Source organism: Pongo pygmaeus, chromosome 20 (genome assembly GCF_028885625.2).
Source record: "Pongo pygmaeus isolate AG05252 chromosome 20, NHGRI_mPonPyg2-v2.0_pri, whole genome shotgun sequence".
NCBI classification, from domain to species: Eukaryota; Metazoa; Chordata; class Mammalia; order Primates; family Hominidae; genus Pongo; species Pongo pygmaeus.
In genome coordinates, this window is record NC_072393.2 from 5,144,097 (window position 1) to 5,168,200 (window position 24,104).

Here is a 24,104-nt window from a genome sequence, read left to right on the forward strand (position 1 = left end):
CCCGAGCTTGTTCCGCCCCCCCCCCCCACTCACCCGCTCCACCACCCCCCGTCCCTGAGTCTTTTTCTGGACTGTGCCCTCCGCCCGGTGTACCCTCCCCTTACATCTTCACGGCAGCCTCTTTTTCTTAATTCAGCTCCATTCTGGCTGGAAAAAAAAGCCAGCCCCTTGGGGATGATGGAAGGGACAATGGAGAGGCTAGAAGGGGAAACTGAGGCAGGGCCACCAAGAGAAAGGTGGCTTCCTGGTGCAGTGGGGGAAGACAGGTGCACCACCCTGAAATAACAACCTAGCCGGGGCGATCAGAGCCCGGATGGGGGAAGCACAGGAGACTAGGGGGCCCAGAAGGATCAAGATTGTGGGATGAGGCAATCAGGGAAGGCTTTCCAGGGCAGGTGTACCTTGAGCTGAGACCTAAAGGTAAAGGAGGAGCCAGCCAGCAGGGGAAGGGGTATCCTGGCAGAGGGAACAGCCCAAGTAAAGGCTGAGAGGGCAAAGGGGTCAGAGGTGGCTGTTAACTGTTTCTGTCTGGTGGGAGCCGGGGGACACGGAGGAGGCAGGGGCGGGGGGCCAAGCTGGGCCTTGGACACCCACCTGAGCAGCCCTCACACCTTTGTCTCACTGTTCCTGCTGCCTGGTGTACCCTCTGCCTGCCCTTGTGAGCTCAAGGACTCTGGAGGCACGCTCTGGTGCCAGTGGGGGGCAAAGGGGCTGTTGCTGGGTGGGGAGAGGGCGGGTCGCATACCTGCTCCCTTGGTCACAACCACCTTGGGTTTGCTGCGAGCGCCATCGCCCTTCATGGTGTAGGCGGCTACCGTGATGGAGTACGCGGTCTCAGGCTGCAGGTTTGTGATAACCATCTCCTGCGGGCACGGCTGGCGGTCAGCACCATGGCTGGGGCTGGGAGCAGCCCTGCCCACCCCACTCCCCGTGCTGAGATCAAGCAAGGAGGATGCAGGGCCCGGATCACGGGCGGAGACGTGCACACGAGCTCATGCAGAGACGACGATATGTGGCATGGCCATGCTCAGAGGGTACATGCAACAACCCAGCCGGACGAGCCCACTGTCACTTGCTAGGACCAACTCGGTCCTCTCTGCTCCGCTCCCCTCACTCCTGCCATCACCCCTGACAGTCTGTCCTCCCCACAGCAGCCAGAGGGCGCCTGTGAGCACTGGAGTCAGGGTCCGTCCCCACTCTCCCCACAGCCCTCCATGGCTCCCACCTCTCTTGGGGTCAAAGCCCAAGTTTTCCCTGTGGCTCACAAAGGGCTCTCCTTGCTGTTCCTCCAATGCACCAGGCACAGCCTGCCTCAGGTCCTTTGGCACTGGCCTTTCCCTCTGCCTCTACACCCACTGGGGTGCTGGAGGTGCCCTGTACCAACTCATGAGAGCCGCTGGTTAAATTTTCAGGAATTTTGTGAGCCACTTATGAAACAGAGCTGTTATTAAAAATTGAACTGTATAAGGCCGGGCGCAGTGGCTGACGCCTATAATCCCAGCGCTTTGGGAGGCCAAGGCAGGAGGATCACTTAAGGTCGGAAGTTCAAGACCAGCCTGGCCAACATGGGTGAAACTTCGTCTCTACTAAAAATACCAAAAAAAAAAAAAAAAAAAAAGCAAAAAAGCCAGGCATGGTGGCACATGCCTGTAGTCCCAGCTACTGGGGTGGCTGAGGCAGGAGGATCATTTGAACCCAGCAGGCAGAGGTTGCAGTGAGCTAACATCGTGCCACTGTACTCCAGCCTGGGTGACAGAGCGAGACTGTCTCAAAAATAAACTCTATAAACTTACAATCAACTAAGTTATATTGAAAGCAAAGGCAATAAATACAGCAAACCCACCCTTTCTAGTTATTTCAGTATGGTTACTGCTTTGAGATCATCTTGTCTATTGCATCTGTAGAGTAGAAATACATGATCATGAGCTACTGGGCACCTCCCAGGTAGCTTGAAATTGACATGGTGGGAAGTATTTACACCATGGAAATGGTCAAATGCTATAAAACAGGACTGCCCCCTCCTGCCCACCCAGAGAGCTGATTTTTACCTTTTTATGTTATTGAGACAGGGTCTCACCCTGTTGCCCAGGCTGGAGTGCAGGGTGTAATCAATCATAGCTCACTGCAGCCTTGACCTCCTGAGCTCAAGTGATCCTCCTGCCTCAGCCTCCCAAGTAGCTGGGAATACAGACGTGCACCACCACACGCCTGGCTAATGATATTTATATTTTTTGTAGAGATAGGATCTTGCCATGTTGCCCAGGCTGGTCTTAAACTTTAGGCTCAAGTGATCTGCTTGCCTCCACCTCCCAAAGTGCTGGGATTACAGGCGTGAGCCACTGTGCCTGGCTGAGAGCTGATTTTTAAATGTTTATTTCACTGTCTAAACCCCATCCCCACCACAGCTGTAACAATGGTTTTTTGTTTTTTGTTTTTGAGATAAGAGTTTCACTCTTGTTGCCCAGGCTGGAGTGCAATGACACGGTCTCAGCTCACTGCAACCTCTGCCTCCCCAGTTCAAGCAATTCTCCTGCCTCAGCCTCCCGAGTAGCTGGGATTACAGGCATGCGCCACCATGCCTGGTTTTGTATTTTTAGTAGAGACAGGGTTTCACCATGTTGGTCAGGCTGGTCTCGAACTCCTGACTTCAGCTGATCTGCCCATCTCGGCCTCCCAAAGTGCTGGGATTACAGGCATGAGCCACCACGCCCTGCCTATGTGTGTTTTGTTCTGATTAACATCCGTCTCACTGAGTATGACTGTTAGGGAGGAAGGGCTCTTGTCACCACCACATCCTCAGCATCTAGCACATAGTAGGTGCTCAATAAATGACTGCTCGTCCAATGAATGACAGCACAGAACACTCCCAGGCACGCGGACTTGCACAACACCTGTGCACACGCTCACAGCATCATGTGTGCCCATGTCTGCAAGCACCCTCCCGGCCCCAAGCACAGGCCGGCATGCCTGGGAACTGTGGGGCAGACCCAGGCCAGGGGGACGAGGGGTGACGGGGATGCACAAACAGGGTCTCCTGCCCCTGAGCCTCACAGCCCATCCCTCCCAGGGTCTCTGTGAGAAGAGCAGGGTTGAAGCCCAGGTGGGAACATTCCCTCTAGATCCAGTGTGGGTGAGAGACGGGAGGCATCAGAGCATGTGGGACCAGTGCCTGTTTGTTTATTAGAGACAGGATCAGCCAGGACCAGCGGCTCATGCCTGTAATCCCAGCTACTCGGGAGGCTGAGGCAGGAGAATTGCTTGAACCCAGGAGGTGGAGGTTGCAGTGAGCCAAGATGGCGCCACTGTACTCCAGCCCGGGCGATAGAGTGAGACTCTGTCTCAAAAAAAAAAAAAAAAAAAGAGAGACAGGGTCTCCCTCTGCTGACCAGGCTGGACTGCAGCTCACTGCAACCTCCGCCTCCCAGGTTCAAACGATTCTCCTGCCTCAGCCTCCCAAATAGCTGGAATTACAGGCACCTGCCACCACACCAGGCTGTTTTGTATTATTAGTTTTGCCCTGTTGGCCAGGCTGGTCTTGAACTCCTGACCTCAGGTGATCCACCTGCCTCGACCTCCCAAAGTGCTGGGACTACAGGCGTGAGCCACCACGCCCAGCCAAGGGACCAGGGCCAATTTAATGTCAGACCTGGGGTTCTCAGCAGAGGCTGGTACTCCCGTTTTAGGGGCAGAGAGATAGTCCAGAGAGAGGCAGCAACTTGCCCCAAGTCACACAGCAATTCCTCTCTGGTTTAAAGCATTGTGGGGTTGTAACCACGGTATCACAGACACCCTCCCCCACTCTGGCCCCGCTGACACCTCTCATCACCCGGGGGCCAGAATGAAGAGGACAGCACATCCAGAGAGAGGCATTTCTAGGCCAAACAGGGCTGAATTGAGTGACATTAAAGGGTGGGGCTGGGTCTAACAGGAGAGGAGACATACTCACAGGAGGAATGACTGAGGGCAGGGGAAGGACCCAGGAGGCCTAAGCTCCACCAATGGCAGGAGCCAGCAGGGTGAGAAGATTCAGGGATGACCCTCAGGTCCTGGTGCTCAAGCCACCCTAGGGTCTGCCCCCTGGGGCGCACAGTCGTCGGAGTATCCCATTTCCCTGGTGCAAACACCGAGGCTGGGCGCTCCAAGAGGTAATGGGAGAGCGAGGGGCGCACGGGAGGGCCCAGAGGAGGAGGCCGTTTTACTACTGATAATAAGCGGCGTGCAGGAGTCACAGCACAGCACGGCCCGCGGGAAGCGCACAGTAGCAGGTGGGTGGCCAGGGGCGCTACTTACATATTCAGCCGTGTCATCCGTCTCCCACTGAGCGCGGGAGGAGGCGGCAGGGGAGAGAGGAGGGAGGTGAGCAGGGGAGGCCAGATGGAGAAAGAGAAGCAGAGGTGGGGGGAGCGCAAGGGCCCGTCCCCGCCCGGAGCCCGTCCCCGGCCCCCGCCCCGGCCCCCTGCCCACCTGGGCATCGGCCAGCATGACGTCCTTGATGCGCGGCGGCCCGCGGGCCTCGGCGCCCTCCATGCGCACGTAGTGGACCTGGTAGCCGCGGATCTGGCCATGCTGCCGGCCGGGCGCGGGCGAGCGCCACAGCACGCGGATGGCCGTGGCGTTGAGCGCCTCCGCCTCCACCTTCCGCGGCGGCGCGCTGGGCACTGGCGGGCGGGAGGGGAGGGGCGGGCGAGGCCGTTACCAGGGCGCCCGGCCCTGCCCCGGGCAGTGCCACTGTCCGATTCCAGGATGCCGAGTGGCTGCCGGTGAACAACTGGGCGCTCTTAGCGCTCACCACCGGGCAGGAGGACATGGCCTCCTTCACACCCCCCACAGCCCTGGGAGGGGCCCCTGAAGGTGCGCCCCATGGACCCAGGCTGTCCCCCCGAGTCTAAACCACCTTCCCAGGGCCTCCAGACACCCTCTTCTTCACCCTACACTGCTTCCATCCTCATCATAACCCTGCAAGATAGGGTCTCCTGTCATTCTCATTTTACATTTGGGGAAATTGAATCCCAGAGATTCAGTTGATTCCGTGATCACAGCCTTAGCAAGAGGCAAAGCCAGGATTTGCACCAGGCAGTCCAGCTGTATGTTCCTAAATACCCAAGCAGGCAGGTGGCCCACTTGGCACTCAGGATCTTTTTCACCCACCCCAGGGTTTGGCATAAAGAAGAGCTGCTTCCTTTCTTCTCTGGGCTTAGGACATAATGGAGCCGTCCAACGAAACTTTCAGGCAAATGGCTCAGAAAACAAATCAGGTGCCCAGGACCAAGAGGCTGAAATATTTTTGAGACAGGTTCTCTTACTCTGTCACCTAGGCTGGAATGCAGTGGCAGGATCACGGCTCACTGCAGCCTTGAACTCCTGGGCTTAAGCGATCCTCCCACCTCAGCCTCCCAAGTAGCTGCAACTACAGGCCTGTGCCACCATGCTCAGCTAATATGTTTTTGTAGAGATGGGGTCTCACTCTGTCACCCAGGCTGGAGTGCAGGGGTATGATCACAGCTCACTGCAGCCTCGAACTGCTATGTTCAGCAATCCCCGCACCTCAGCGTCTTGAGTAGCTGAGACTACATGTGCATGCCAGCATGCTTGGCTATGTTTTAAAAATGTTTTTGGAGGAATGGGGTCTCACTATGTTGCCTAGGCTGGTCTCAAACTCCGAGACTCATAAGATCCTCCTGCCTTGGCCTCTCAGAGTGCTGGGATTACAGGCATGAGCCATTGTGCTTGGCCGAGAAGTTGCAATTTTATTGGGAAAGGTGTCTGTCATTTCTCTCCACAGTCTAGGCTTCGACCATGTGACTCCAAGCTAGGACCACTGCCTTGCTTTCCAGCTTCAAACTTGCTGCTAACTTGAAATGGGTGAGGACGGGAACATTTACACCAGGGAAACTGGCCAATGCTACACAAACTGGTCTCCATCCACCCGGGGAGCTGGTTAACCATGATCAGCACATTGTTGTTGCAGGTGCTGTTTGCCGCTTCCTCCACCCCATTTCCAAAGATTTCCACTGTTCCACCAAAATAGAGGGCAGCCAGCGAAACTGTCCAGGCATGAGGCCCTGGGAGCAGATGCTGCAGAGCTAATCCTGCCCATGTCTAGAATCGCCAATTCCAAGGTCAAGGAGCCCCGGATTTCTCGGGGAGGCTGCTTGCTTCCCGACTTCCTCCAAGTGAGGCTTCCGCCCTTTGACCACCAGCCCAGGTTTCCAGATGGAAGGCTTCGAGGCGGGGCCGGGCTGGGGCCTGCGGGGGGTCCCGGGCCTGGGGCAGGTACTTACCATCCTCGTCGGTGCGGACGACCACGGGCGAGCTCTCGGGCCCTGGTCCCACCTCTGTGTGAGCGACAGTCGTGATGCGGTACTGGGTCCACTTCTCCAAGGCCTCCAGCAGGATCTGAGTGGTGGTCGGGGGGATGCCGTTCACCTCCTTGGGTTCCGGGTCCTCTGAGCCCAGCGGTCGGTAGCGGACGCTGTAGCCCACCAGGGCCCCGTTGTGCGTTTCCGGCGGCGGCGGGCGCCAACTTACCAAAATGGCCGTGGAGCGCACGCTGACACATTTAACGTCTTGAGGGGGGGCTGACGGTTCTATTGGAGGGGGGGAGAACGTGGGGGGGTGGGGAAGGGAGGTGGGATGGGTGGGGAGGGGGGCGGGGAAACAAAAGATGGGAAAGAGAAAATAAAAAAGAAGATGATAACAAACAAAACAGAACCAAACCAAAGAGAAGTCGAACCCAAAAGAAGCGGGTGTCAACCAAAGGTGGGATGGGCGGGGGGATGGGCGGGCAGGTGGGATGGGGCTGGGAGGGCTGGCCAAGAACCCTGTGCTCACCAGGCTGCACCTACGTGGTGCACAGTAGGTCTTAGGCATTGGACAGCTACGGTCCCCATGCCAGAAACTGGGTGGGGGAATAGCAAGAGAAGCCCTTTTTATTAGGCACCCACTATGTGCTGGGCATCGTGCCAAGGGGAATAGCAACAGGAGCTCCATTTATTAGGCACCTACTATGTGCCAGCACCAAGGGCTTCACAAAATAGTAAAAGCATCTATTTGTTGAACATCTACTGTGTGCCAGGCACCATGCCAAGGAGAATGGCAACAGAAGCTCCATTTATTAGGCACCTCCTATGTGCCAGGCACCATACCAAGGGGAACGGCAACAGAAGCTCTGTTTATTAGGCACCTCCTATGTGCCAGCACCAAAGGCTTCACAAAATAATAGTAAAGCATCTATTTACTGGACACCTACTATGTGCCAGGCACCATGCCAAGGGGAACAGCAATAGAAGCTCCATTTATTAAGCGCTTATTATGCGCCAGGTACTGTGCCAAGGGGAACAGCAACAGAAGCTCCATTTATTAGGCACCTACTATGTGCCAGGCACCATACCAAGGGGAATGGCAACAGAAGCTCCATTCATTAAGCACCTACTATGTGCCAGGCATCATGCCAAGGGGAATGGCAACAGAAGCTCCATTATGCACCTACTATGTGCCAGGCACCATGCCAAGGGGAAAAGCCATAGAAGCTCCAATTATTAGGCACCTACTAATAATTGTGCTAAGGCACTGTGCTAAGGACTCCATAGAATGATAGCAAAATAATCTATATGTCAAACACCTACTATGTGCCAGGCACTGTGGCAAGGGGAACAGCAACAGAGCTCTATTAGGCACCTACTATGTGCCAGCGCCAAGGGCTTCACAAAATAATAGTAAAAGCATCGATTTATTGAACACCTAGTATGTGCCTGGTGCCATGCCAAGGGGAGCAGCAACAGAAGCGCCATTTATTAAGCACCTACTATGTGCCAGGCACCATGCCAAGGGGAGCAGCAACAGAAGCTCCAATTATTAGGTACCTAGTATGTGCCAGGAACTATGCCAAGGGGAATGGCAACAGAAGCTCCAATTATCAGGCACCTACTGTGTGTCAAGCATTGTGCTAAGGCTTCATAGAATGGTAACAAAATAATCTACGTCGAACACCTATGTGCCAGGCACCGTGGCAAGGGGAACAGCAACAGAGCTCTATTAGGCACCTACTATGTGCCAGCGCCAAGCACTTCACGACATAATAGTAAAAGCATATATTTATTGAACACCTACTATGTGCCAGGTACCATGCCAAGGGGAGCGGCAACAGAAGCTCCATTTATTAAGCACCTACTACGTGCCAGGCACCATGCCAAAGGGAACAGCAACAGAAGCTCCATTTATTAACTACCTACTATGTGCCAGGCACTGTGCCAAGGGGAATGGCAACAGAAGCTCCATTAGGCACCTACTATGTGCCAGCACCAAGGGCTTCACAAAATAATAGAGCATCTATTTACTGAATACCTAATATGTGCCACGCATCATGCTAAGGGGAACAGCAATAGAAGCTCCACTTATCAGGCACCTACTGTGTGTCAAGCATTGTGCCAAGGGCTTCATAGAATAATAGCAAAAGAATCTCGGCCGGGCGCAGTGGCTCACGCCTGTAATTCCAGCACTTTGGGAGGCCGAGGTGAGTGGATCACGAGGTCAGGAGTTCGAGGCCAGCCTGGCCAACATGGTGAAACTCCGTCTCTACTAAAGACACAAAAAACTAGCCAGGCGTGGTGGCGGGAGCCTGTAATCCCAGCTACTCGGGAGGCTGAGGCAGGAGAATCACTTGAACCCGGGAGGCGGAAGTTGCAGTGAGCCAAGATCGTGCCACTGCACTCCAGCCTGGGCAACAGGGCAAGATTCCATCTCCAAAAAAAAAAACAAAAACAAAAACAAAAAAAACTATATGTCACACACTATGTGCCAGGCAACAGCAATAGAAGCCCCAATTATTAGCTACCTACCATGTGCCAGGCATCATGCCAAGGGCTTCATAATAATTTATGGAAAATATGGCAACATTTTTCTTATAGTAAAAGCATTTATTTACTGAACACTTGTGCTACCAGGGACCCAAAGCCCATCCCAAAAGCTTACTTCAACTACGACCATCCAATTGGCTTCACTTGAAAATAATGCCCATGTCTTGAGCACCTACTCTGTGCCAGGTAGAATGTCAAGGGCTTTATCAAGTAATAATAAAAGTCCCTGTTTATTGGACACCTACTGGTGTCAGGTACCAGGCTCAGGACTTCATAGCTCATATTGAGCACCTACTGTGTGCCAAAATCTTTAAAGATCACAGCACTCCTGTGTTCAGTCCCAACTATGCACCTGGCACCACACTAAATCTACTACTAAGCCTATCAACAGCAAGTCTCATTTATTGAACATCTACTATGGACTGGGTATGGTAATAGGTCTCTGAAGAGAAAAACAGCAGTTGTCATTTAAGCAGCACCTACTATGTGCTGGCTATGGTAATAGGTCTCTGAAGAGAAAAACAGCAGTTGTCATTTAAGCAGCACCTACTATGTGCCAGGCACTGTGCTAAAGGCTCTCTCAGAAAACAGTAGTAGTCCCTGCATATTAAGCCCCTACTGTGTGCCAGGCACTGTGCTAAGGGCTTTATCAGAAAACAGTTAATAGTCCCCATGTATTAGGCCCCTACTGTGCGCCAGGCACTGTGTTAAAGGCTTCATCAGAAAACAATAGTAGTCACCACATATTAAGCACCTATTGTGTGCCAGGTACTGTGCTGGGGCTTACTGAAAAACAGTAAGTTTCCACATATTAAGCACCTACTATGTGTTAGGCAACTCTACTAAGGGCCTTATGGAATGTTAATAGTTTTCATTTCTTTTTTTTTTTTTCTTTTTTTTTTGAGACAGAGTCTTGCTCTGTCGCCCAGGCTAGAATGCAGTGGCACGATCTTGGCTCACTGCAAGCTCCACCGCTCGGGTTCACGCCATTCTCCTGTCTCAGCCTCCTGAGTAGCTGGGACTACAGGCGCCCGCCACCACGCCCGGCTAATTTTTTGTATTTTTAGGGGAGACGGATTTTCACCATGTTAGCCAGGATGGTCTCGATCTCCTGATCTCATGATCCGCCCACCTCAGCCTCCCAAAGTGCTGGGATTACAGGCGTGAGCCACCGCGCCCGGCCAGTAGTTTTCATTTCTTAAGCACCTACTGTGTGCCAAGCATTGTGCTAAGGGCTTTATTGGATAACTGTAATAGCACCTGGCATATTAAGCATCCACTGTGTGCCAGGCATTGCACTAAGTACCTTATATAAAAATGGTAATAGTTCTTATTTATTGAGCACCTACTATTTGCACACACTGTGCCAAGGGTTTTGCAGATAATAAGTGAATGTTTTCAGTAAAAACTGTGTAACCAGCTCTATCCTACACCCTTTCAAACTGATAATAGTGCCCATCTGAGCACTTACTATGTGCCTCACACTTAGGCCGCCTCTTTATAGCAAGTGCCACTTATTGAGCACTTACTGTATGCCAGGCATTGTGCCAAGAGGTTTGCAGAACAATAATTGTTGCCACCCATGTTTTGAGTACCTACTGTGCGCCTGACACTAGGCTAAGCTTGTTATAAACTGCTAATAGCTTCCATTTACTGAGTGTCAACTAGGTGCCCAGCACTGTGCCAATCCGTATGTAGATTTAAAACAGTGGCTGCATTAGTGGGGCACCTACTGTGTGCCAGGCAGTATGTTAAGGTCTTTGCTGAAAAACAGTGAGAGTTCCCGCACATTAAAGGGAACTACCTGTGCGTTAAAAGCTTATGAATCAGTAAGTCTCTATGTGTTGCGTGCCTACTATTGCCAGACGCTGTGCTGAGGGCATTAGTGATAATAAGCTTCATTTTCTGCATGCCTACTGCAGGTGCAGCACCCTCAGCCCGTTTCATGCATCATCTCATTTAACGCATGTATCATCTCATTTAATTCTCACAACCCCTCAGGTGGTCAGAACTGTCACTCCCCACCCGCCATCCCACGTCAACGGTGGGGAAACCAGATTCCAAAGTCTGCCTGTTGGGCTTTCTACGGTCATTGGTTGTGTACCAACTGTGGCCAGACCCCACCCTGGAAGCTTTTCATTATTTTGTATATCACCTCTCAATCTTGCCGAAAAACCAGAAGTGCAGCCCATTTTACAGGTGAGGAAACTGAGGCTCAGAAACAGCAAGCTACCTGTCCAGGGACATGCCGTGATGAGGTGGCAGAGCCAGGATTGGAACCCAGACTTGGCTGTGGTTCACAGGCTGGCTTGGTTTGAGGTTGAGAGCTCAGATCTCAGCCTTGTGCCGGTTGGGTATGGCGGGAGCCAGACTCTCCCAAGTGCCCACGATTTTAGAATCTACGTCCCCTAGAGGGAGGCCCAGAGAGATTACTGGCCTTGCTCGTGGCAAGAGCATTAGAAACCCTCACCATCAGAGCAGCTTGCTTGGTGGCTGAGCACATGTTTACTGAGTATTTACTATGGACACTATCCTGTTAGCATCTGGAACCCAGAGATGAATCCTGTCCTCAGAGACACTGGGCTGCCAGAGACTGCAGAAGCCACCCCAACAGCTTACTTCAACTAGAGAGACCCTCCAGCCTCACTTAAAGCAAAACATTAGAGGCGCCTCCTCCAAAACTAGACAAAGGGGACCCTTCCCCATTTCTTGACCAGCCACACCAACCAAAGGTGCCCGGGGGGTGCGGGGAATCAGGCAGGGAGCAGGGGAGAAAAAAAAAAACAAACAATCAAGGAATGTGTCAGAAGGAATGGATTTGCTGAGAAAGGGGGAGAAAAAATAAAACCGAAACCATAATAAAATAAGAAACAACAGTGATGGTGATGATGATGAGAAAAACCATAATAAAAGAAAGAAAGACTCCTTCCAGAAAATGCCCAGTCTGGTTACCTACCTTCCACTCTTCAACTGCTAACTTAAAAGACTTTCTTACGAGAGAGGGAACGGCCGAGCGCTGAGCTACAAGGCCAGACCGAACTCTTGGTGGGTCTCAGGATGCCAGTGGCCCAGCAGCCCTGCTCCAGCCCCCAGCGTGAGCACGCTGAGGTTCCAGGCTGGAGGCAGGAAGGTGGCACGGTGTCTGGGGAGACCCACGGCTGAGTGGTCTGACCTGCACCTACCCTGTGTTCAGCCTAAGGAGCCCGCAGTCCCCGGGGGGATGGATACGCCTGGCCCTGAGTCTTTACTGTCGGTTCTCCTGGGCCCCACCCGTCTCGGGGCAAGAAGCGGGGAGTCCCTTCTCCCCAACTCCCTGTCCTGGGCCGCCCCAGAGGTTCGCGTGGCTGGGCCGAAGCCGCTTTCTAGGTGACCACGGAGGTCACGTCCTTCACAATCCGGCCCAACCTGCATGACATCTCGGGAAGGGACGTGTGCAATGACGTGGATGTGCGTGCGTGGGCAGCGTGGCATGGTGGTGGCACGTGGTTTGGGAGAGTTTCTGGGGCCGAATTCGGGCCGTGGACTGTCCGTTCAGCCCAGAGCGGCTGGGGCAGGTGGGGGGGCACGCGGGGTGGGCCGTTTTTGTGAACCTGCTCGAGACCAGCGTGTACTCACCTTCAGGACACCTCAGCCAGTCTCTCAGGTGGCAGCCCAAGCCACAGGCCACCCTCACTGACTCCACCTCACACAGACGCGCCCAGACGCCTTGGAGCCGCCAGGTGCTCAGCTCGGCTTGGTTTGTGGGGAGCAGGAAGGAGGGAAGGGGGCCGGCGGGGGCAGGGGGGTTGTGTCTCCGAGGCGCCCCACCCCCCCGATCCCAGCGGCTCAGATGCCCCGGCCGGAGTTGATGTTAACCCCTTGACTGACCCGAGACGCCCTTGTGTACACACACCCGGGGCGGGCCTTGAAGGTTTGACCATCATGACTGATTCCGGAAGAAAGCCTGGGGTGGCTACGCCGTGACTGACTGGGTGAGGGGAGGGAAGAGGGGGAAGCAGGGGGAGGCCACGACAGAGAGACCACGCCGGTGGAGGCCACACCAGTGAAGGCCACGCTGGGCTGAGTGGAGCCAGGGAGGCAGATGAGGTGGGGAGATGGCAGAAGGGGCCTGTACAGCCCCGAGCTTGGAGAAGTCAGGGAGAGAGGGTGGCGGTGACTCACAGCCAACTGCCAGGTGAAGGGTGACTCGCTCGAAACAGGGAGGCCGGGCCGGCACAGCAGAGAACTCCAGAGATTTGAGCCCCGAGTGGGGGCCTGCATGCACCCACGAAACCTGGCATCGGCTCCAATTCCACCCCCTCCCCACCCTCGGAAACTGGGACCTTGTCCTGGGGTCTTGAGAGCCAAGGCTCCCTGCCCGGGGGAGGAAGACCGACGGGGAAGGTGGGTTCGTCTCTGTGTCCTTTGCTCTGAGAATGATGGGGTGCGAGCTGTGACCACAGCCTCACGGTACCCTCAAAATGCCTGGGAAATGGGCGCAACGTGGCCCTTCAATCAGCCCCCACTCCAGGATGGAAAGAGGACAAAGAAGGCGTGGTCCCAGAACCTCTCCTAGACCAGGGCCAAGATCAGCCACTTCTCCTTGACCCCAAGTCTCAACCCGGGTCACCAGGCCCAGGGGCACAGACAACCCCATGCTAAGACCCTCGCTGTGCTGTGCTGATGGGGATACTGAGGCACAGCGCGGGTAGGTGGATCCGAGGTCAGGGAACAAAGCGGAGACAGGCCGGGAGGCGCCCCCCACCCACTGCAGCAGGCCCCGCCTGGGTCCGTCTGCCGAGGGGCTGTCTGCGGCCAGGCCGTGGTCCCCCCCGCAGAGAAGGGCGGCCCCGCGAGACACCTACTGGACTGCAGCGTGCGCTGCCGCACCACGGGGGTGAAGGCACCCAGGCCCTGCGGCGAGCGGGCCGCCAGGCGGAAGGCGTACTCCGTGTTGGGCTTCAGGTCCTCCACCACGTAGGAAGTCGTCGGGTCGAAGGTCCTTCCCACCTGGGGGCAGGGCAGAGAGGGACAGAGAGGGATGGGGGAGAGAGAGAGACAGAGAGAAACAGAGCGGGGGGAGGGGAGAGAGAGAGAGAGAGAGAGAGAGAGAGACACAGAGAAACAGAGACAGGGGTGGGGCAGAGAGGTACAGAGGGATGAGGGAGAGAGGCAGAGGGGAGAGAGAGAGAGAGACAGAGATACAGACAGAAAAAGAGGGTACGGAGAGAGACAGAGATGGAGAGAGACAGAGACGGAGAGAGACAGAGGGGAGAGAGAGAGTCAGAGACAGAGGGACACAGAGACAGAGATAGAGACAGAGGGACACAGTGACAGAGATAGAGACAGAAACAAAGGAGAGAGACAGACACAGGGACAGAGATAAACGGGAGGGACACAGACAGAGAGATAGAGAGAGACAGAAACAGGAGAGAGATACAGAGACAGGGGAATAGAGAAATTGAGAAGGAGACAGATACAGAGATAGAGAGACACAGAGAGACAGAGAAATAGAGACAGAGACAGAGAGACAGAGAAACAGAGGGGAGAGACACAGAAACGGAGGGGAGAAAAATTGAGACAGGGACAGAGAAAGAGAGAAGAGAGAGATAGAGATAGAGATGGAGAAAGAAACAGATACAGAGATAGAGACAGAGAGAAAGAGAGACAGAGAGAGAGAAACAGACAGAGACAGATGGGAGACAGAAAAAAAACACAGAAAACAGAGACAGAGAGAGAGGGAGACACAAACAGACAGAACAGACCCGGAGGGATGGAGAGTGAGCATCAGAGGCACCGGTGAAGACAGACACAGAGAGAAGCAGAGGTCAAGAGAGACGGGGACGCCGATACATATGGAGCCAGAGAGAGGCCACCAGCAGCAGAGGAGAAAGACAAAGGAGATAAGACAGAGGAGAAAAAAGTGGGGGAAAGGCACAAAGGGACAGACATGCAGGAGAACCAGAAGGGATGAGGAAGAGCAGAATCCGCAGCACACACAGGGACAAAGAGGGGGAAGAGACAGGCGGGCAGCGTCAGACAGCGCCGGGGAGAAGCCCAGGGCAGGCCAGCCCGTCCCCACGCTGCCTCACCTCCCGGCCGTGGTCGCCTTCCCGGAAGAGGAGCTCGTACTTGATGATACTCTCCTGCCGCGGGGGGCTCCAGGACAGCGTGATGCTGGTCTCCGACCTGGCCTCGGCCCGCAGGTTCATGGGCTGGCCGGGCACTGTGGGGGTGCGGGGAGACAACTAGCAGTCGGGGAGCGTCCACCCCATGAAGGGGGCCCCACCTGCTGAGTGTCCCTACTAAAAGATGCCAGCTCTGGGTGCTTCTAGAATGTTCTTTTATTTTCCTGGGGACCTCGCCCCCATCCCGTTGTCACCTGTCCACCTCCATTCCTCCATCCTCTCTTCTTCCAAAGGAAAAGAACCCATTTAAAAATCCTCCTTTCGGCCAGGCGCGGTGGCTCACGCCTGTAATTCCAGCACTTTGGGAGGCCGAGGCGGGCAGATCATGAGGTCAAGAGATCGAGACCATCCTGGCTAACACGGTGAAACCTCATCTCTACTAAAAATACAAAAAGTAGCCGAGCGTGGTGGCGGGCGCCTGTAGTCCCAGCTACTCGGGAGGCTGAGGCAGGAGAATGGCGCGAACCCAGGAGGCAGAGCTTGCAGTGAGCGGAGATCACGCCACTGCACTCCAGCCTGGGCGACAGAGTGAGATTCTGTCTCAAAATAAATAAATAAATAAAAATAAAAAAAATAAAAATCCCCTTCATTTTTTTTTTTTTTTTTTGAGACGGAGTCTCACTCTGTCACCCAGGCTGGAGTGCAATGGTGCAATCTTGGCTCACTGCAACCTCCGCCTCCAGGGTTCAAGTGATTCTCCTGTCTCAGCCTCCCAAGTAGCTGGGATTACAGGCACCCGCCACCACGCCCGGCTAACTTTTGTATTTTTAGTAGAGACGGGATTTCACCAATTGGCCAGGCTGGTCTCAAACTCCTGACCTCAAGTGATCCTCCTGCCTCGGCCTCCCAAAGTGCTGGAATTACAGACGTGAGCCACCACACCTGGCCTAAAAATCTCCCTTTCAAATCACCCCAGTGCCCTCGCTGGCTGTGAATTAGATGACAGAGAAATTAGCAGGGAGGTATGTGTGCCTATTTTATTTCATTTTATTTTAGTTTTTGAAACGGGGTCTCACTGTGTCACCCAGGCTGGAGTGTAGTGGCACGATCATAGCTCACTACAGCCTCCAACTCCTGGGCTCAGGTGATCCTCTCGCCTCAGCCTCCTAAGTAGCTGGGACCACAGGCACATACCACCACGCTCAGCTAATTTTAAAATTTTTTGTACACATGGGGTCTTGCTATGTTGCTCAAGCTGGTCTTGAACTCCTGGCTTCAGGCAAACCTCCTGCCTCAGCCTCCCAAAGTGTCAGGATTACAGGTGTGAGCCACAGTGGCTGGCCGAGGGTGCCTATTTTAAAATTTGGATCTCCATTCTGTATCCACTCACAGACATGGACAGAGCGCCAACCGTCCCGGCCCTTTGCTTCAGCGGGTGCCTGAGACTGCCTGGACTTTAGGTTTTGAAAGCCTGAGCCCCAAAGGAAAGGGTCAAACACTCAGAGAGCTGGGGTCCCCCATGCCTACATGCCTCTTCCGAGTCCTCCCACCTGAGCAGGGAGGGAGACTGGCCCACTGCCTTAGGGGTGAGGCAGTTTTCTTTTATTTTTGAGACAGAGTTTCGCTCTTGTTGCCCAGGCTGGAGTGCAGTGGCACGATCTCGGCTCACCACAACCTCTGCTTCCCGGGTTCAAGTGATTCACCTGCCTCAGCCTCTTGAGTAGCTGGGATTACAGACACACGCTATCATGCCCGGCTAATTTTATATTTTTGGTAGAGATGGGGTTTCACCATTATTGGCCAGGCTGGTCTTGAACTCCTGACCTCGTGATCCGCCTGCCTCAGCCTCCCAACGTGCTGGGATTACAGGCGTGAGCCACCACGCTGAGCCAGCAGTTTTCATTTATTATTTCAGAAGCAGTGGCGTTGGTCCCTCTAATGAGAACAGATGAGGCAGGTTCTCAAACTCAAATGCCAACAGGGGTGAGGAGTTAACAGAGAAGAGGGAAGGAAGCACATATAGCCCCCCTTGTCTCCCACACAGCCACTGGGATCTACCCAGGTGTTTGATCTTAGCCCTATGGGCTTGTCAAATCAGATTTTTTTAAGGGAAGCCAAAAATTTGGCTAGGATAACTGTCCAAATTTAATTTTTTGAGCAGGGTCTCGCTCTGTCACCCAGGCTGGAGGGCAGTGGCCATATTTCGGCTCACCGCCTCCCGAGTTCAAGCGATTCTCCTGCCTCAGCCTCCTGAGTAGCTGGAACTACAGGCGTGTGCCACCACGACCGGCTAATTTTTGTATTTTTTTTAGTAGAGATGAGGTTTTGTCATGTTGGCCAGGCTGTTCTCAAACTCCTGACCTCAGGTGATCCACCCACCTCAGCCTCCTAAAGTGCTGGGATCACAGGCATGAGCCACCGCACCCAGCCCTCTCCGATTTTATTTTAATGTTTGTTTTTGTTTTAGAGATAAGGTCTTGCTTTGCTGCCCAGGCTGGAGTGTAGTGGTGCTATCATAGCTCACTGCAGCCTTAAACTCCTGGGCTCAAGTGATCCTCTCATCTCAGCCTCAAGTAGCTGGGACTACAGGTGTGCACAACCACGCCTAGCTAATTTTTATTTTTTTGTGTGTAGAGATGGGGTCTAGCTACATTGTCCAGGCTGGCCTCAAGAAATCCTCCTATCTTGGCCTCCCAAAGTGCTGAGATTACAGACATGAGCCACTACACCGGGCCCTATACATGTTTCTTAAGAAATGGGGTATTGCTATATTGTCCAGGCTGGACTGAAACTCCTGGGTTTAAGCCATCCTCCTGCGTCTGCCTCTTGAGTAGCTGGGACTACAGGCACATGCCACCAAGCCTGGCTAGCTCTCTGATTTTTTTTTAATTTAATTTTTTTGAGATGGCGTTTCACTTGTCGCCCAGGCTGGATGCAACGGTGCGACCTTGGCTCATTGCAAACTCTGCCCAGGTTCAAGTGATTCTCCTGCCTCAGCCTCCAGAGTAGCTGGGATTACAGGCACCCGCCACCACGGCCGGCTAATTTTTTTTTTTTGTATTATTAACAGAAATGCGGTTTCACCATGTTGGCCAGGCTGGTCTCAAACTCCTGACCTCAGGTAATCCACTCGCCTCTGACTCCCAAAATGCTGGGGTTACAGGTGTGAGCCACCGCCCCCGGCCTAGCTCCCCGATTTTAAATGCTAGCATGAAAATATATACATATATTTTTACTTTTTTTTTTTTGAGATGAAGTCTCACTCTCTCGCCCAGGCTGGAGTGCAGTGGCATGATCTCTGCTCACTGCAACCTCCACCTGCTGGGTTCAAGTGATTCTCCTGCCTCAGCCTCCCGAGTAGCTGGGATTACACACACAGGCCACCATGCCTGGCTAATTTTTATATTTTTAGCAGAGACGGGGTTTCACCATGTTGGCCATGCTGGTCTCGAACTCCTGACCTCAGGAGTTTGCCCGCCTTGGCCTCCCAAAGTGCTGAGATTACAGGCATGAGCCACCACGCCCGGCCTAAATGCTAGCATTAAAATATCTTAAAGCACCGTGCAGAACCCACAAACCAGTCTGCGGCTTCCAGGGAGCATGCAAAGAGCCAAGCCGCACGGCCGGGGCCCCGAGTGCTGCCGACCCCATGCCTCACCTCCCTGCTGTGTCTTGACCTGGATGGGGTCCGAGAGGGGCCCGTCGCCGACGGAGGTGAAGGCGAGCACCCGCACGGTGTAGGTCTCGTCCTCCAGCAAGCTGCCCACGGTGGTCAGCAGGCTGTCGTCCACGTTGTGCTTCTGCCAGTTGCCCACAGGGTGCTCCGGCTCCATGGTGTAGTAGACACGGTAGCCGCGGATCAGGCCGTTGGGCTCCACCGGCTCCTCCCACTGCACAATCATGGTGGTGGCGCTGAGCATACGGGCTTGCACATTTCGCGGTGCGCTGGCCGGGGCCTGCTCGCCCGTGCGGGTGACCACGGACTCGCTGGGGGGCCCCTGGCCGATGGAGTTGACGGCCGACACCCAGATCTCGTACTCTGAGTTGGGGCTCAGGCCGCCGATGCTGTAACGCGTGGTGGTGATGTCCTCTTTAATCTGATACGGCCCGTCCTGGCTCTTGGATTTATATTCAATGACGTAATAGGACACAGGGTCTGGGTTGCCCGAGTCCCACGTGATGGTGATGCTGGTGGCTGTGTTCTCGGTCACCACGGGAGTCCCGGGAGCTTTGGGGAGAGCTGTGGGCAGGAGGCAGCTGTGTCATGCATTGGGTACATCGGTTGAGGACCTTGAAGGCTGTGTGACTTTTCACCATTCAGTCGCCTTCTCTGAGCCTTGATTTGCCCAGCAGTAATCATGGGCCTCATGACTCCTGTCATCATCTACAGCAAGGGGTAACAAACTATGGCCCAGGGGCCACCCAGTACCCATTTTCTTTTTTCTTTGAGATGGAGTCTCGCTCTGTCACCCAGGCTGGAGTACAGTGGCCCAATCTCGGCTCACTGCAAGCTCCGCCTCCCGGGTTCACACCATTCTCCTGCCTCAGCCTCCCAAGTAGCTGGGACGACAGGTGTCTGCCACCACGCCGGGCTAATTTTTTGTATTTTCAGTAGAGATGGGGTTTCACTGTGTTAGCCAGGATGGTCTCAATCTCCTGACCTCATGATCCACCCGCCTAGGCCTCCCAAAGTGCTGGGATTACAGGCATGAGCCACCGTGCCTGGCCTTTTCTTTCTTTTTTTTTTTAGACGGAGCCTTGCTCTGTCACCCAGGCTGGAGTGCAATGGCTCGATCTTGGCTCACTGCAACCTCCACCTCCCAGGTTCAAGTGATTCTCCTGCCTCAGCCACCCGAGTAGCTGGGATTACAGATGTGCGCCACCACGCCCAGCTAATTTTTTTTTTTTTTTTTTTTGTATTTTCAGTAGAGACAGGGTTTCACCATGTTGGCTAGGCTGATCTCGAACTCCTGACCTCAGGTGATCTGCGCAGCTCGGCCTCCCAAAGTGCTGGGATTACAAATGTGAGCCACCCCGCCTGGCCCATTTTATTTATTTTTAAAGACAGGGTCCGGCTCTGTCGCCCAGGCTGGATTGCAGTAGTGCGATCATAGCTCACTGCAGCCTTGAATTCCTGGGCTCAAGCAGTCCTCCTGCCTCAGCCTCCTGAGTAGCTGGGACTAAAAGCATGCACCACTGCACTTGGCTAAGTGTTTCATTTTTTTCTGGTAGAGAAGGGGTCTGGTTATGTTGCCCAGGCTGGTCTCAAAGTCCCGGGCTCAAGCAAACCTCCTGCCTTGGCCTCCCAAAGTGCTGAGATTACAGGCGTGAGTCACTGCGCCCGGCCAGGATCATTTATAACCAATAAATACCTGTTCAAAGAACAACCGTCCCCTTCCTAGCCATGAATGACTGAAGCCAAGAGGGTAACTCGGAGGTGCTCCCAGGCTGCCTCCCACTTGTGCCTGAAGTTGGGGATCGACTCCAGCCTGCCCCTCCACCTACGAGCCCCATGGGCCCTGCTCACATTTCACCGTGATCTGAGCAACCGCCTCGATGACGCCCAGGCTGGACATGGCCACGCAGGTGTAGTTGGCCGAGTCCTTGACGTCTGTGAGTTCCAGCACGTTCCGACCCACGGGCATGTCATCCTCGGGGGTCAGGTCCTCGGCCCCCTGCATCCACTTCACGTACGGCATGGGCGAGCCCACGGCCACGCAGGTGATGTTCACGTTGCCCCCTGGCATGATCTCGTGGCTCATGGGCAGGATGGAGAAGCGCGGCGCCACGCGGCGGACTGGGGAAGGGGCGGCAGTGACGGCAGGAGGGAGATGCGAGGGGTGAAGTGGGGTGGGGGTAGGAGGGGAAGACAGGATGCGGAGGAGAAAAGAAAGAAAAGCAGGAAGGAAGAAAGAAAGAAGGAAAGAAAAAAAAAAGAAAAAAATGGAAAACCATTTAAATATAAACAGGGCTGGTTCTTTTCCCTCTGTTGACTTTTTTCCCCCCAAATGAAAAGAAAACAAAAGAACCAAATTAAAAAACCAAATTCCAACACAAAGAAACCAAAACTTCAAAGGAAGGTACTTCACAAACAATATATAGAGAGATATATCAATATATAATAGACATGAAGCATTATCTCATAGCAACAGGGCTTCATAGACCAGGGTGGCTGGTCACAGCACAGATACGGACACAAAAATTTATCAGCGGTTTCTCATCTTTGCAGACAGCGGTGGCTTCAGGGAACAGGTGGCCTCCGATCACTCCTGAATGGGGGCATCCCCTTCGGGGAGCGCTGGAAGATTCCGGCTGCCAAGTTTCGGGATGTGGGTGGGTTAGGAGAGGGGGCAACTTCCAACCCTCCCTGGTTCTCTGGGGATGTGGCGGTCATAGGACAGTTGTTGAGGCCAGGAGACAGAGGGAACCTGAGATGTCAGTCCCCCACTCCCCGGTGACTCGGGGCCCTGCCCACTTACCCGCCCGCCCCGACCGGGCCCTCCAGGAAAAGATGAGAAACTCTAATGAAATTTTTGTGGTTTTTGGGTATAGAAACCCTTCTAAAAGCTTCTGTCAGATCTGACAAGTTTCCATCAATAGATGCAGCTCTGAGTCACAAACATCATGCAAAATAGATTGAGAGAGAGAGAGAAAAAGAGAGAGAGAGCGAGAGACAGAGAGAGAAAGGAGGGAGGAACTGCAGGGGGAAGATCTGGATTTTGGGGATCTCTAGTGCACACTTACGTGACACCAGAGAGAGGAGACGAATGAATGGGGAGAGAGAAAGAATAGAAAATAGGGACAGAGAGCGGGAGGGGCAGAGAAAGAAAGAAAGAAGGGGGGGGCCCACTTCAATGCTGCATATTAATTCTAGCAGATGTGATCCAATGTGACATGCCACATTGTCACATCACAGCCCTGGCGGAATAATAAATAGGATATTAATAATAATAATAATAAATAATAATAAACAAGGGAATGAACTTGAACGTTGAGAGAACAGGGACATGTTCTGTGCGTTTCTAAGCTGGGAAGTGGATGCAGCCTTCTCTCAAAGACCATGATGAAGGCAGCAGGATGCATTTCGGGGGCTCCGTTTTCGGAAGTCAGATGGGTTCCGGGGCAGGGGGAAGGGGAGGAGGCTAGCGGGCAACTGAACTTGCAAAGAGCACTGCTGGCCCACAGGGGCTGTTTAACTGCTGTGGGAAGGACTCGGGTGAACCTAATAAATCCTTCTAGCGGGAAAAGGGGTTGTCCCTGGGTGACAGTCTCAGGTCCTAAAGAAGACACATGGGTGCGTCCCCAGCTTTGGATGGGTGAAGGAGTCTTGTTTCAACTGCACAGATGACGGACTGGAGGCTCAGTTAGGATCCCCATCAACACCTGCCTCTGGTTTTCATACGGGATTGGGGGTGCAGCCTCAGGGGGTCTGGTCTACGATGCTGAGGAGTGGGTTCAAGGGGATAAAGGGAGGTGGCCCCAACTCCCTCCCTTCCAGCCTCAGTTCCTAGCTGGAAATCCCAACCCCTGCCTTCCTGAATCCGGGTGGGAGGCAAAGAGAAGGGGGGACGTCGGCAGGCGTGGGAGTGGGGTCTGGAAGCTGGCAGCCCTTCGGAAAAAGAAGCCCCACGAAAAGTCCAGAGTCGTGCTGGAGACAGGATGGAGGGAGTGGAGGGTACCGCTCCAGGGGAGGAGTCGGGGCATGGGGAGACAGAAGGGCCATGCACACAGAGTGGAGGTGAGGGGCGAGGTGCCGTGAGATGGGGGGGCGGGTGGCTTTCTGGTAGGGCTGGGTGGAGGGCGGGGGTGTGGGGGGAGAATGGGGTCCGGCCAGCCAGCGGACGCGGTCCAGGCCAGCCGCCGGCACCCACAGCGAGGCACAGGTAAGATGCCGAGGCTGAGTTGTCATGGAAACAGAACACAATGGGGAAATGAGCGTGGGGGGAGCTAATTATTCAAGGACAGAAAAACGGATCGACGTCCAAAACAAAACCAGGAAGAACAAATGAAATAACAAAGCAAAAGCAATTAAAAAAAAAAAAAAAAGAGAGAGAGAATCTAAAAAACAAACAAACAAAAAAACTCCCTCTGAAACAAAACACAACACCCAAACGCAAGAAGAAAAAAAATTAAAAAATCATGGAATGGGTGTGGGGCTGAAAATCGGGGTCTGAAAGGAGGAGGACTGTGACTTCCCCAGGGAGACGCCCTCCCCCTGGCAGAACACAGGATCCGGCCTCCCCACCCAGCACCCAAGAGCCTTGGCCAAGGGTTTGGGGTGGCCCCAGGGGTGGGAGCCTCATGGACAAAAAAACCTTCGGAACAAACCAACCCAGCCCGACTCAAGTCTCTCTCTCTAAAGCCCCTCTCAGTCCACTTCTCGACACCCTGCCTCTCTTAGGGCTGAGCAAGTTGGAGGTCCCCAAGCTGAAATCACATAGCAAGATGAACTCCTCAAGGTCTCTGAATCCCATAGTAAACCTCTCCAGGCAGAGGTGGAGGAGCTGATGTGGCTGAATGTGCCCAGTGTCCTTGGGAAGGTCCCCCGTCCTCCTGGAGCCTGTTTTCTCATCTGTAAAATGGAGGGAATTGGGTCTCCTGCCGAGAAAGGCATTAACCTGACTCGAGCAGTGCCTGGCACAGCAGGTGCTAAACCCAGGCATGGAGCTGGTGAAGTTACCTTTCAGCCTCCCAGGGGCTGGGACGATCAAACAGCTTCTCTACCTAATGGGAGTTCAGCGATGAATTATAAAAAGGAAATGGAGGCAGGCGCGGTGGCTCATGCCTGTAATCCCAGCACTTTGGGAGGCTGAGGCAGGTGGATCACCTGAGATCAAGAGTTGGAGACCAGCCTGGCCAACATGGCAAAATCCCGTCTCTACTAAAAATACAAAAATCAGCCAGGCGTGGCGGCGGGTGCCTGTAGTCCCAGTTACTCTGGAGGCTGAGGCAGGAGAACTGCTGGAACCCGGGAGGCAGAGGTTGCAGTGAACCGAGATTGTGCCACTGCACTCCAGCCTGGGCGACAGAGAGACACTCCATCTCCAAATAAAGAAATAAATAAATAAATATAAAAAGGAAATGGAAACAGTAAGAATTTCTACTGAATCCCCATCTTACTTTCTTCCTTCTAACAATTTTG

General features: G+C 53.9%; 1 protein-coding gene across 13 annotated transcripts in view; it reads right to left on the bottom strand.

Moving 5' to 3' along the window:
- PTPRS (protein tyrosine phosphatase receptor type S) overlaps positions 1-24,104 on the bottom strand; it is a 134,220-nt gene that overhangs the window by 19,398 nt on the left and 90,718 nt on the right. For 6 of the 13 annotated variants that reach the window (XM_054463059.2, XM_054463055.2, XM_063657959.1 and 3 more), the window contains 8 exons: positions 20,490-20,759; positions 18,621-19,202; positions 14,927-15,060; positions 13,700-13,844; positions 6,282-6,587; positions 4,465-4,658; positions 4,291-4,317; positions 746-863 (listed from right to left, as the gene is read on the bottom strand). In XM_054463059.2, coding sequence (XP_054319034.1) covers positions 746-863; positions 4,291-4,317; positions 4,465-4,658; positions 6,282-6,587; positions 13,700-13,844; positions 14,927-15,060; positions 18,621-19,202; positions 20,490-20,759 — 1,776 coding nt within the window. The remainder of the gene's footprint in view (positions 1-745; positions 864-4,290; positions 4,318-4,464; positions 4,659-6,281; positions 6,588-13,699; positions 13,845-14,926; positions 15,061-18,620; positions 19,203-20,489; positions 20,760-24,104) is intronic. The other 7 variants (XM_054463060.2, XM_054463058.2, XM_063657961.1 and 4 more) reach the window with 2 other exon arrangements.